General features: G+C 41.8%; 1 protein-coding gene across 2 annotated transcripts; it reads left to right on the top strand.

The window, feature by feature from the left end:
- Positions 1 to 418: 418 nt before the first annotated feature.
- efs (embryonal Fyn-associated substrate) lies at positions 419 to 13,824 on the top strand. Of its 2 annotated transcripts, none has more exons than XM_026936744.3 (8): positions 419 to 615; positions 1,295 to 1,569; positions 3,319 to 4,599; positions 5,234 to 5,356; positions 6,158 to 7,078; positions 8,963 to 9,037; positions 9,503 to 9,718; positions 10,945 to 13,824. In XM_026936744.3, exons 2-8 carry the CDS (start codon positions 1,558 to 1,560, stop codon positions 11,125 to 11,127), a joined length of 2,811 nt encoding a protein of 936 aa, XP_026792545.3. In that variant the 5' UTR covers positions 419 to 615; positions 1,295 to 1,557; the 3' UTR covers positions 11,128 to 13,824. The 2 variants fall into 2 exon arrangements, with proteins under 2 accessions (XP_026792545.3, XP_026792544.3); XM_026936743.3 differs by having other exon boundaries at positions 9,461 to 9,718.
- Positions 13,825 to 13,999: the final 175 nt, after the last annotated feature.

Here is a 13,999-nt window from a genome sequence, read left to right as displayed (position 1 = left end):
GAACTATGAAGACCAGAAAAACAACCAAACATGTCTGTGTCCACTGTTTTTACATATTAAATTTACTAGGTAGTAGTATGTATTTTAGGTGAAGGCCTCATAAAACAACGCATACTGTCACACACACACACAAAAACAAACAAACAAACAAAAAAAAAACAGAGGTGCTAATAATTTTGACACAGCGCAGAATGGCAGCATTCTGAAAATAAATGGAGCCTGTGGTTCCTAATGTGTGCTGTTTAGCTTTTATATTACGAGGTGTGAAATATATGTATATGTGTGTTTCTTCTTCACAGTGGAGTTTGAGCTTGTGGTAGTTCCTGCAGTTGTCCAGCAGGGGGCAGAGCGCCAGCGTGTTCATTATAGTAAAGGGGGAGCACTTCGCCTGGGTGACTGTGTGTGTGTGTGTGTGTGTGTGTGTGTGTGTGTGTGTAATCCCAAACCCGAGTGGCCCGTGCAGAAGGCCGGGGGTAGGGCCGAGCAAATGGAGCAGCGCAAATGAAGCAGGAAAAATAGCAAAGAATGAAAAAGACAGCCCCGTTTTTCAGGAATGTAATTCCGCCTGTCTTTCCTCATCCCTCCTTTCCGTGATGTCTGCTCGCCGGAGTGACGGTAAGACGTCGTTTCTCCCCGTTTCTCTTTCTTTCTTTCTTTCTTTCACACACATTCTCAGTCGAGTTTATTTTAAAGCTTCTTTGTTGGGAAGCGAATCCCGTTTCTCGGCTGGTTCAGCTCCCACAGCGTCCATGATGGATCTGCAGATTGTCCACTAACCTTCCCAAAGCCCACATTTCAGCTGCACATGAACGTCCTTTTGTTGTGAACGTGAGATGATAGCGTTAGTAGTCTGGGTCTGGAGTGGGGTTTGTGGGCTGAAACGTGGCTGTTCAAAAATCCTCCGAGAAGATTGACTACATATTCCTCAGCCCTGTCTTATTTTCATCCCTAATAACATCCTGAAACATAATTAAGCACAGTTTAGGTTTGATACCAGTTTAATGAAATGTTCAGCAAGACATAAATGGAGCTTACTTCACAATGAAAGTACCTGAATAAAACCATTTCTGTTTTATAAGCTTGTAGACAAACTGTTTATTACCATGTTATTGACAGCTAATAGGAGCTCATTAAATGTTTGAGGTTGTAAATGCTGTGATTATGAACACATGTCTACAGCTCGGATATTTTTTCTTTTACACTGGATTTTTTTTAGCACTAGTTTACTCATGGGATTATTTTTATTTAAACCACAAATTTTGAAAAGTGTGAAAGCTATTTTTTTAACCTTCAGGTCCAGACCAGGAGATAAAGTTATGGAAGACCATGTGAAACAGCGAGGAAGACTATCTGCAGTGTGCAATCGACTCTTCTTGATGCAGGGAAAAGAGTATTTTTGACAACACGCCAGTCTACGCCACTGGGACATCTGAGTCAACGCCTGGCTCTGACAGACGTACACATGGGTTACACGCTCCATAAGTGACTAGGATAAAAGGCTCGAGCAGAACCAGCACACACCCGGGCCGAGCTTTGACACAGACATCGGTGGCAGTCATGTCCCTCTCTGTAAGTGTGTGTGTCTTTTTTTAATTGAAAGCCCATGAAAGACGTTGCCAGTCTGACATGCAAACTTTGGTATTTAACATTCACCACTGTTAAATCCACTGCTGTTGGGACCAATCATTTGAAATCCCTCTGGGAGAGAGGAGGAGAAGCGATCGGGGCTCAGCTTGTCCCAGAGTAGTTCACCCCCAAGGGAGAGAGAAAGAGAAAGACAGGGAACATGAGAGAGGTACAGGCTGAACGGATGACAAAAGGGCCCCTAAAACCAGGGGACAGATGTGGAACCCCCCTCCCCCGCTCATTTCTCTCGTTATCGTCTGTTCCCTTTCTCTCTCTCATTTACTTATTGACTCTATTGTGCTTTAATAAAGGCAGCCAGTAAAGTCACACTTACCATATGTATAGGGTTAGTAACCAGTTGTCAGTCACTAGAGACAATGCTGATCTTCCAGTGGCTGTAGTAAAGTAAGCTAATGAATAAAAGTCATCTCGAACAACATGCAACCTCAGAATAGCTCATTTGAATCGATGCTAGAGCGATGACTCCATTTGCATTGGACTTTTCTGCATAGCCCTAATGCTGCACATCTAATGGAGACTTATCTGACACACACCTGGATTATTCGACTGCAAATTGTTAGTATCAGTACGCTGAGCAGATATGAGCTAAATGAATGAGGCCTTAGTGGGAAATGGGTTTAGCGCAAACAGCATTAACGCATCATCTCTTTCCCAGAAATGGCTCGGGTTTATTAAACAGCCTCAGAGAATAAAAACCTCCGTTTTACTTCTCATTTGAAGCGACGGGGCTGTTTTTAGTTTGTACACCATCTTATTGAAATGAAACTACCTTCTGTATTGAGAGGAAAAGGAAAGCCAGAATTTCCTCAAGTAACTATTGTTTTTAGTGTGTTTCTGACCTCTATCAGTCTTTTGCCAGCTTCTGTCAGTTTCTGTTTGTCAAGCAAGCAGAAAAACAAGGTCATTTTATCTCCTGGACTGTTGTTTGTGTAATCTGCTGAACTGATGTAAACTGGAGCGTTATTCTGTATAATAGGCCTTATGTTTGGCTTGGCTTGCTGTTTGCCTGCTTGGTCCTGTTCTGCCAGTAGAACTTGTGCAACTCTAATCAGAGCAGTATTCACTCGAGGTGGAGCTCTGCAAAGTGAGCTTGGCTAAATTGATTTAAGACTTTTTAAATCTGAACACATTGGATTTACTTCACCAAATTGTGTTATGAGTGGCATTTCTGGTATGTTGGTGTGGTGTGATATGACTGACTGTGCTTTCATATGCACTGAATATCCAAATATCCTGTTTTGCTTTTAAACTTTTAATGCATGAAAACAAAGCAGCCAATTTTTTAAAACTTTAAACTCTTTTCCTCCTTCTCTTCTATTTTTCATTAATTGAAATATTCGGTCTCTATATTTCTTTCCAGTGATTGCTTCCGTTTTTCTCTTACTGTATTTACTTTAATCAAAATTTGAATTCTTATTTAATTATGTATCCTCTCCAGTGTATTTTTTCCATCCCTTTTCTTTTTCTCAGACAGTGCTAGCAAATACACTGTACAATACACTCCCATCTTCCTTTTTCTCACTACTGTTTTTCCATGCCAAGATTTGTATAGGTGTTCCCCATGACTATCTTTATCACTCTTGTCTGTGTTTCTAAACTTTAAATGTCATGCTAATGTAATTATTTTTTTCCTTCTGTGTTTTCTGTCTTTCTTTCTCTTTTTTTTCTCAGACGGTGCTAGCAAAGGCATTGTATGATAATGCAGCTGAGAGTCCAGAGGAGCTGGCTTTCCGGAAAGGTGACATCTTGATGGTGCTAGAGCAGGAGCAAGATGGCGGGCCGGGCTGGTGGCTCTGCTCCCTCCACGGACGCCAAGGCATCGCCCCTGCTAACCGCTTACGGCTCCTCCAGACCGCACCGGATGCCCGCCGTGCTCCCAGTGTGGACTCAGTTTATCTCTCTCCTGTTCAGCAGGGCCATGTTAACGGGCACCGCCTGGAAGATGGTGATGGAGTGTATCTCTCTCCTCCAAGCCTGGCTGAAGGGGTGTACCAGAGTCCTGGAGGGGCTTCAGGACCAGGCAGTCGCCCACGCTCCCACTCCAGTTCTGGTGCCAGGCCAAGGCCCGAATGGGCAGATATTGGAGTTGAAGGACGTCCACGCTCACCTTCTCTCAGAGGTCGGGCAGGAGAAGCGGGTTCAGTGTATCAGACCCCTGCCACAATGGCACCACTAGGTGCACAGTACAGATCTCAGGGTGCCTCTGAGTCAGTGTACCTGTCGCCCAGTGCTATGCCCAGATCTACAGCCGAATCAGGAAGTGAGGCTGCTTATCTAAGCCCGAGAGAGTCGACCATCACAGGCCATTCAGATGCCTGCTATTTGGTTCCTCGGCCATCTGTGGCAGCTTTACCTGGTGAGGATTTTTATCAGACTCCTGTGAACACTGCTCCAGTGCCAGTGCTTCAAGACGGGGTAACCAGCCAAGCTAAAGCAGGTCAGGAACTTCCAGGAATGTACCAAACTCCAAGTGCGCCAGGGACAGCCATGACAAGGACTCCACAAGCTGAGCGCAAGCTATCTGCTGGATCTGCCGTGGTATCGGCTGCCTCAGGACAAAATGTAAACACACCCCCTACAAGCAGGTCATCTGCCAGACCACAGGGTCAGTGTGCCACTCCCCCGGTGGGTCGTGGAAAAACATCACAGGCTACCATGAAGGGATCCCCTCTTCTTGTGCGAACTGGGAAATCCGGGCTGCCAGGGTCTCCTAACTTTGGCCGGAAGCCTCCTCCACCAGCGCCACCAGTTAGAAGTGTGACCCGGAAGGATTTACCTCAGGGTCAGGCACCATCCCCGGCCGCAAAACCCACTATGCAGGCAGGTCCTCCCACAGAGACTGCTAAAGAGGAGAAACAAAGACAGATGACTAAAGATGGAAGGAAGAAGAAGGACATGCAGATGATGAAGAAAGAGTGCATGGCTTCTGATGATGGAAAGCATGGTGATGAGGTAAAAACAAAGATGAAAGGAGGAAACTGACATTACTTTACATTTATACCATGCTGGTTCAGTTGTACACCAAATTTTATAAACAGTTTGCACTCATGTTGGAGTTGTTTGTACTTGTAGATTACAATGAACCTGTGCTTTCATGGGGATGGTTGATATTTTTAAAACAGACTCACCTTGTTGAACTCATCTAATGCTGTGTTGATTTTCACGATCAAGTAGACTAGTAGCAGGAGTCAAAACGAAACAGAAATTTGAGTCTGGTTGAGTTTATCTAGGTGAACTAGAACCTTGCATATTTGCAAACCTTGAAAGTGTAACAAAATGCTGGGTTGTTATTTTTTTGCATTACAAAAACAAAATGGTGGAACTGCTAGTTACAAAAAAACAAACTAGCTAGCTGCTTGCTAGCTAAGTTTACCACTGAATTTTCAAAATCAAGTCACAGTAATCCTGGACCATCTATAATTACCTAATTTTAAAAACAGTGAATCAAAAGCTTAATTGACCTAATGTAATCTAAAGCTTAATTGACCACTGTTGGGTTGATTTGCGTGTTTACGTTGTTTGATCGATTGAGTGGCTAGTTCTTATAGTTTAGCTTTTACATGAAATGGATTTGTCCTTTCTACAGGTGTATGACACACCTCCTACAAACAGATGGCAGCAGCCAGTTCCTGCAGTATCTGCTGAGGAGAGTGAGAGCATCTATAACACCCCCCGTGCTGTCCCCTTACACCCTGAACAGGCATCAGAGGTAAAAGAGCAGCACGAAGAGTCTCCATACAGTATATTCTTAATTTATCAGCATGTCAGTCATTGTTCATACAATCACTTCTCAGTGGGAGTTATGTCTCTCTCACAAACAAAAAGTCATTCCTCTGTTTAAGGGCCACACCTGTTTTTCACTGCTGTGAGCTAATTCCTTCTGTCTGTCGCCTTCCTCTCGCTCAGCTGGTCACACCCGTCTGTCTTAGGAGGACTAGCTCGTGTGACACTCTTTCTATTAATGATTACAGTTGCCACAGATATGCTTGTAGAGTTACCCATTTTTATCCATCTCTAACAGAAGTATAATTACATCTATAAATATGTAATTACTGCTTACAGAAGTTTAATGACACACACTCTTAATCCAGAGATTTTGCTTTTTTCTTTAATAAGGCAGTGGAAAGTACAGCCTCCATGTCCGTGCTCTTATTCTGGGCCAACATTAAGCCACAAGAGCTCTCAACAAGGCCACTGAGAGCCTGCGTCATTGCAGGGAAAGGACACAGAGCCAGCTCTCTGTTAAGAAATCACAATAGTGAAGAAATGGAGCACAGTTTAGCCTTTATACACAGCCCCCAGTGTTAGAAAGATGGAGAAAGTTCAAAAAGAGTGACTTCGTGAAGAAGGCTATTGTCTGTTTTAAGCTCAACAGTAGCTGCAAGTTACAGATGCCTATGGAGGGTAGAATAAGAACAATTCTGTAGTCTATCTGAATAACATCCTCTCTCTCTCTCTCTCTCTCACTTTCTCCCTCTCTCTCTCTCTTTCCTCCTTCACTGTGTGTCAGATTTACGATGTTCCCACCCATGCCCTGAATCCACCCTCAGACCTCCAGCAGCAGACCTACAATGTCCCGGCATCACTTCCACTGAGCGAAGACATAGAAGAAGACGTGTACAGTGTTCCGAGTCTTCCAGGTCTGCCTTTAGACTCGGGTGAAATGCCTGGATCAGTGGGTGAAGCAAGAGGAAATGCTGAGGTTTACTCCATCCCTAGTCCTGGAAAGTCAGAATTGGCATCTGAGGATGTCACTGAAGCAGATGGTGGCATTTACGACATGCCCGCTCTTGCATTGGACATTCCTGCGTGCCGTCTTTCCGCTTCCAGCACCGGGTCAGGTGACATCCAGTGGAAGAGCTCTCTCTCGGCTCTTGTCCAATCAGCTCTCAGCTCTGCCTCGGTCGCCGCTACACCTTCCCGGGACCTGGCCGCATCACTGGCTGAGATCTTGTCAGTGTGGAAAGCAGGTCACTCTGGCGAAGTCCCGCCTGCTCTTCAGCAGGCATGGTCTCTTCTTGCAGACCTCCTTCCTGCCCTCTCGGTGTGCGGCCCCTCCCCTCCAGCTGATGGTCTGCTCACGATGGTCCGCCGTGCTCTTGAAGACTCCGCCACCCTTTTGCAGAGTCAAACAAGACCCCGTCTGCCCTCTCAGGAGTCTCTCTCACGGAGGCCACTTCCTGCATTGCCAGTTGCCGAGGTGAAACCCATGGCAGGTGGAATGGGATCTCGCAAGGGCAGCTGGATCCAGGAGCGCCCGCTCCCCCCTCCTCCCGTTCCTGCGTTTCCGTTGCCTCCAGCACCTGCATCTCTTCCCCTTGCTGGACAGATGAGTGAGGATGAGCAAGGGAATGAGTATGCAGGGATCGGGCTAACTCCTGCACCTCCACTGTACCCTGCAGGAGACAGTGTAGGATACGTCAAGCTGCAGGTTAGGACCTGGCTTTATTGTGTCACTCTCATGTCACATTCCCAAATGTTGTGTCACTATAGTTTCATCTATCTCTTTCCTCAGTCACTGAAATCCCGTTTTGTCTCTATCTCGACTAGAGGTGTTTGAAAGTTCATGGTATTATAACCTACTTATCATGTCATGATTTCACAATATCTTGGTATTAATCAACTATTTAAAAAACACAAGCTACTGGTGAAAAGTCTTTGTACAAAAGTCTCTTTGCACATTTTTGTATGTATAACAAAAACCAAAAGCATCAAATCCTCTAATTGTTCTTCTTTCTTAGGACAACATTATAAAATGATATGATATAAGAAACTGAAAATGAGAGTGGCTGCAAGGAAAGGCAGCACACTGAGCCAAAAAAATCTACCTAGCGTGGCAGTGTGCAGCGCTGCTTAGCCTGAAATAGATTGTTTTTTTTAGTTGTGGTCATCAATGTCATGTTCTTCTGTGCGTTTGATAACCCTCGTGCATGATAAAGTCACGCTAGAAGTGACAGCAGAGGTAGCAGTGTAATATGTTTACTGCAGATTACACAGGCAAAGAGTTTCCAGTGCAGTTGCATCCCCTGTGCAGAGAAACTGAGCTTGCTGTAGTATGAGTTTGGGGGAGTCTACAGGGGATTGTAAAATTTTTGGGGAGTTGCAGCTGGATGCAAAAGGAAGCCACTGGAGTAAGGAATGTGATTGGGGAAAAAAAAACAGTAATAGATGAAAATATATTTTAATTGGTATTTTGACAAAGTCATCAGTGAGGTAACTGTCTGCTTATACTCCTTTATTAACTGTAAAACTGTGACACAGTAATAACCCTAATTCTGACTACAATCAGCTGGTTCACTGACACTTTTTTTAACCTTCTGTTCTCATTTTAAAAGCTTATACTACCCATAATACTTCAGATAAAATTTCTCTCACTCATTTGTTCCTTGAGTATGTACTGTATATGGGAATGTGGCGGTTATGTGTGCATGCTGAAAATGTTTTTTGTAAATCTAAAACACAAATGTGATTTTAGTTGCCGTTTTACGTCGCTTATGCACGAGACAATGTGATACACCTACAGCTACTAATATGAATCTAGAACTATCCTGGTTGAGTTTCTGTGTCCATTTCCTATAGTGTTAAAGTATCAGTAAAAGCAGGAGAAAGTGTGGTGTGGTGTGGTGTGGTGGTGACATCATTTCTCATGTGACATTAGTGTTAGGTGTTTCAGAGCTTCAAGGTCTGATTTATCTTTTACTTGCTATCTGATGCAACATTTTAAATTGAACTTGATGACACTGTTACCAGAATGTCTTTGAGTTTGGTAGAAAAGTCATTTTTGATAGATAGCTCTTTTTTTTTTCAACTCAGAATGGCAGTTGTCTGACCTGAGCCTGTGATGACATGTGATGAAGCTGTAAGGATTACATTTCACCAATCAATGACCTTCACTATTTCAGGCTCTATCTATATGATAGCTGTTCAGTACTCGTAGTACCCTGATAAGAATAGTAACAACATTCAGCCCAGGAACTTACACTATAGCTCACTTAGCAATGGAAATAATGACAAAATGTGAGATTGTGAATTTGTTAGTGTACTGTGCCATATCACACTACGGGGTGAGAAAGGTTTTGCGTGTCCTTTCCCATAAATAATGTTTATATTGATAATAATTAAGAAGAAGATAAGATATACTGGGTGATACAAAATACATGTTATAGATGTATTTCTGCTGAAATGGATGGTTGTGATGAGACATATATTGCTAAATAGGGAATAGAACAGGAGAGTTAACTACATGGCTGTTTGTCATGCTCTGGTTGAATAGTTTGTGTTGTTAACTGAGCTCTGATTCTGTGTCCTAATCCAGGGAAAGCCCGAGCCGCCTCCTGACTCACAGGTTGAAACTGGCACTTCGCAGGTCATCTCTACAAATGATACCAGAGTGAGCAACAACACACACACATATCCCTAGTGCCCAGTGGAGGTTTTGTGTTTGCAGAACCCAGCTCTGTTGTCAATGATTTACAGTGACTTTTTTTCCTCTCTAAATTCTCTCTGATTTCTCTGGGTTGTTCTCATAAATTATGGCTGAAGAGTAATATTTGTACACATAATTATAATTAACCATTTAATTGCCTGTATTGTTGATTTCATACCACTTGCAATTTAATTATACTACGAAACAGCGTATATGTCATCAGTAAACGTAACCGTTATTGTTATTGTAACATAACACATCATGTTTACAGACTACTTATAATTACTACTACTGAAACAAATGATTGTGTGGAATCTGCCAATTATAGTTTCCTCAACTAATCGTGATTAGGTGATTATATAATAATTACTCAATTTTTCTCTGTAGTTGAGCCCCTCTCCTCCTCTCCCCGTCTCTCTGTCTCTCGAGGACTCCGAGCTTCTCTCCTTCTACTCGTCCCAAAGCCTGTCTCACCTCTCCTGCCTGGCTGACGCCATCGACTCGCTGTTCAGTAGTGTTCAGGGGAACCAGCCGCCGCGGATCTTTGTTTCCAGGGGAAAGAGTCTCATTGTGACGGCGCATAAGCTTGTTTTTATTGGAGACACGCTTGCTCGTCTCCTCAGCTCCACTGACCTCAGGGCAAAGGTGGGCCTACATGTAGAGTCACAGTGTTGAGGCAGTGTAGTGCCAGATTTCAGAGGTGTTAATGAATGAACAAATAACTGTTAGCTATAAAAACATTAAGTGTTAAGTGTCTGTTGTTTTCTTGTAGTTGGGTTTTGAAGTCAGCATAGATAACTATTATTATAAGGAGGGGCAGATTTACTTGATGGATGATGGCCAAAGCATGACTGACTTCAACCATCTGTGAATAGTTTTGGGTGTATGTGTGTGTCCACAAGAATTGAGTAAGCAGTATAATGCTTTTCTTAATGGAGAAAAGCCAAAAATAAACCACTAACCATTTTTCTTACCCCAATTCTAGTCAGTCAGCAAGTTTGCTTCTTTAGGTTTGTTCTGGAGCTATGAAACATTTTTTTTTTAACATGAACTTATTCCATAATTTTAGGGATTTTTAAACTGTTTATGTAAAACTGATATTACTGAGACAGTCAATCTCTTTTGAGGCAAATGTTTGATTATTTAGCTGTTCAGTTTGTAGACTGGAGGCTATAAAATGATGGCCCATAAGTGCGAAACAGATGAACAAACCAACAAAACGCAACAGCAAATCAGAAAACGCAGCAACGAAACCAAAAACACAACAGCAAATTCAGAAACACATCAACATTAACTCAAAACAGAAAGGGTAGGTCCTTACTGAACATCATGTGCTTGTTGCTGATGGAACACAGTGTTTGGCAATGACAAAGTAAAAGAATTGCACCTTTTCAGTCTGTTATTTAGTTAGCCTGGGGAAAACAATGTACTCCAGAGTTACTTATTATAGTGGAGTGTTTTTTCTTCTGAATAACCTGACTTCCTTTAGACTCATATTCTCATCTTAATGCCATTACAGCATATCAGAAATAACATCATATGAATGCCCTTGATAAAAATAAGCACAAATAAAAGCATCAGATTAACTTCGGCTCATATTTCCTCTTACTGTAAACATCCTCCAGCTTTCCGCTTTTCCGCGGTTTCCCGTAGCCAATCAGAAACGAGCATGCGATGGTCAATAAGGACTTAGTCTTTCTGTTTCGAGTTAATGTTGATGTGTTTCTGAATTTGCTATTGTGCTTTCTCATTTGTTGCGGTGCTTTCTGATTTGCTCTTGCGTTTTTTTTTTGTTACATGGTTTGCAATCATGGGCCACTGTACTATGAGCTTCCATAACAACTCACACACGCTGTCTGCTGTCTCTCCAGGTCACCACCTCCAGTGGACGTCTCTGTCAGGCCCTGAAGTCTGTTGTCGTTGCCACCAAAGATGCAGCTCAGAATTACCCATCAGTCCAGGCCACACAGGAAATGGTGGACAGAGTGGCTGAGCTATCCCAGCATGCCGCTGGCTTCTCTGGGCTCCTTCAGCGACTAGCAGAAATATCTTGATGTCTTCTGTCTTTTTTTTTTTCTTCATGACAATGCCTTTTTTCATGACAATGCCTTATTTTGTAGTGCATTATTATTACATTTTGTTTCGTTTGAATGCAGAAGGGTATCATGATTGTGTACTCAGTGATTTGATGGTGATTTGTTGAACTGTGCCTCGAGATGGTTTATGTGCGATTGTGTGTGTGTGTGTGTGTCAGTGGGAATGTACCGGTTTACGATTTGTTTATCTTTTTTTGTGCCTAGCACACGTCTGTGTGTCTTAATAACTTATTGATGGGTGTTTGTTTTGGTGTGAGGACGTGTGCTGCACGTTTGTAGTGGTTTTATTTTTGTATTGGTTTGGTTTACTGCAACGGTCATTGTACTGCTGGGAGGGTAACTCTTGGTTATGTCAGGTGCAGTTCTTTTCTTTTTTTTTACATGTACAAAACAAAAGGCCACTGGGGATTTTTTTTTCTTTTTATACGTAGCCTCGGTTTCATCTGCCTCAGTTTATGCCTTAAATCTCATGTCACATGTCACACAAGCGCTTTCATACGTGATTCATATTTAGTACTGGTTAGAACACGTGTTTATGCAGAGAGGCAAGAAGGAACTCCTGTTTTAGTTCAAAGGGAGATGGGTGGCCCACGTAAAGCAGGGATTGTTTTTTCTGTGATCATTTGTAATTTTGTCCTTTCCCACGACGGTGACTAAGTCTAAAACCTGTTTAGTGGGTTTCACTGCTTCTTTCCTGTCTATTTCTCACACCCTTCCGTTTCTTACGTTTTTATCCCCTTTTTTTTCTCATTTTAACTCCTTAAGCACCAGTTCTGCATGTAAAGACAAAAGCATGTCCATGTGAATGCAGTTCTGGGAAAATACTCTCCACTATATTAATCAATAAACCATAACTTAAAAAAGAAAGAAGCAGATATACTGTATGTGCAAACTTGTAATCTTTTCTCACAGGCATGTGTCATGCCTTTAACGGGAATTCAGGCAATATATAATCAATCAGTTTATATTTAGAAATACTGGTGTGTATAATAATGTAGTCAGGAGCAATTCATAAGCATGCGTTTTACTTCAGTTTCTGTGGTGCATCCACAAGTCCAGACATGAGTCGGTTGCCTGTCTGTCCTGCGCCCTCATGCTTACACACCTGTCCCCCATGGCTGATATACAGAGTCAAGACACAATGCTAGGACATCTTTACATATCTTCCATATATTCTGATCTCTTGATCTTAGTCTTTAAATTTCACTTTTCCCAGCAATGTGATGAAAAACGCCCTGTATATTGTTTTCAGCACCTTCTCAATGTTATCATTAAGCTCATGTACAGACATGTTGGTTGAGTTCAAAGATGCCAACATACTTGTTATTGCCATTGTATCTATTTCCATTTAGTACCCTAGAATAGTGCGGCTTTAACGTATGAATATAGATATGCAATATCAATATTTCTGCACTCGAATCAGAGCTATAACAAATAAGTGGCCACTTGCAGGTCAAAAAGAGGAAGGCAAAGCAAGGAGCACAACATAATAGCAAATTACATTACACGTTTGATTTCCTTTAAACTGTACAGGCATATCAGCTAATAATTTCAGTCATGTACAGATGGAATATCTGGCTATATGTAACCCAATCTAAACGTAAATCAAATGTTATATTTAAAACAGAAATTATTTTGTTTATGTCTGCATACAAATGTAAACTTACTGTTTTGAAAAAGCAAAGGGCATCAGATCTCGTGTCAGCTAGGGACATTTTGCTCCTTTCACCCAGCAAGCGTTTATTTTGATTTATTATCTAATAAAATGCTGAATTTGGCCAAGAGGTGATGATTGAAGGTGTGTAAAAATGGTGCCCTGCATCCTTTATCCAACAATCAGTACTGTGAATTATGTGGATTCATTCAGTTCCCTCTGGATATCTTTTGGACATTAATAAGTTACATGGTATGAGTGGATAAATATTCATTAATATTCATACAAAAAATTGTGCACTGTATAGTGAACCGATTGTGATTTCACAATTGTGGAAGCAGTCTTCCAAGGGAAAGTTGATAAGTGATTGCTAAAAGCAGTACTGTAATACAAGGGTGGTCTAAACACACAAAGGCATACGAAGCTCAGTTTTGGGGGTTTTTTTCTTTCCCTACACCACTTTCTGTCCTGTTTTACAGCGCCACCAAGTGGACCAGATCAGTAATACAGTCTTACTGCATTACAGTTTGGATTCAGAGCCAAAAAAGATCTGGTTTAAAGTTGGATCACTGTACACCTCTTTGTTTGATTGTATCTGTTCTCCTCAGTAATCTCATATTCATAGGCTTCTATGGCAATCATAAATGATCAAAACCTATTGGAAATTGTGTTGTGCTTAGCTTAGGTGGTCTTACAGAAATCATTCTAACCATCTTTATTGTTTTTATTTTAGTAAATGTATGCATGACTTTTTTTTCCTTAACTATATAGATGCACATGTAACCAGGGATGTCTCCATACAACAGATTAGTATTCAAAACATTACTGTAAGAATGTGGAGATTTTTCCCCCCCTTTTTTTGTACCAGAATGTATTTTTTACACTCATTGTTTTGTTTTGTTTTTCTTACTTTACAACTTCCTGGGTGCTTAATGGAGCTTGACCTTCTCCGGTGCTTTTCATAATGCACTTTTGTTTCAAATACAGGTTTTGTTACAATGCATTTGTCTAGAAATATTTATTGCTCGATATTTGCCTTTGTTGTGAATGCAACAGAGTTTTCTAAAACAATAGCAGTTTTACGGTAATCAGGGTGCGTTCAAGTTACGCAGACGCTGCAATGTGTTTAACATTACATGGTTCTTCCAGTTGCCTAATACTGACCTGAAAGCCGCT

This window comes from Pangasianodon hypophthalmus, chromosome 4 (genome assembly GCF_027358585.1).
Source record: "Pangasianodon hypophthalmus isolate fPanHyp1 chromosome 4, fPanHyp1.pri, whole genome shotgun sequence".
Lineage (NCBI taxonomy): Eukaryota > Metazoa > Chordata > Actinopteri > Siluriformes > Pangasiidae > Pangasianodon > Pangasianodon hypophthalmus.
This window is presented reverse-complemented; position numbering and strand designations above follow the sequence as displayed.

Excerpts from the sequence above, each read along its gene's own strand:
- efs (XM_026936743.3), top strand. Across the intron at positions 4,600-5,233 it reads ATGGAAAGCATGGTGATGAG|GTGTATGACACACCTCCTAC; the intron begins GTAAAAACAAAG and ends TCCTTTCTACAG. Across the intron at positions 7,079-8,962 it reads TAGGATACGTCAAGCTGCAG|GGAAAGCCCGAGCCGCCTCC; the intron begins GTTAGGACCTGG and ends GTCCTAATCCAG.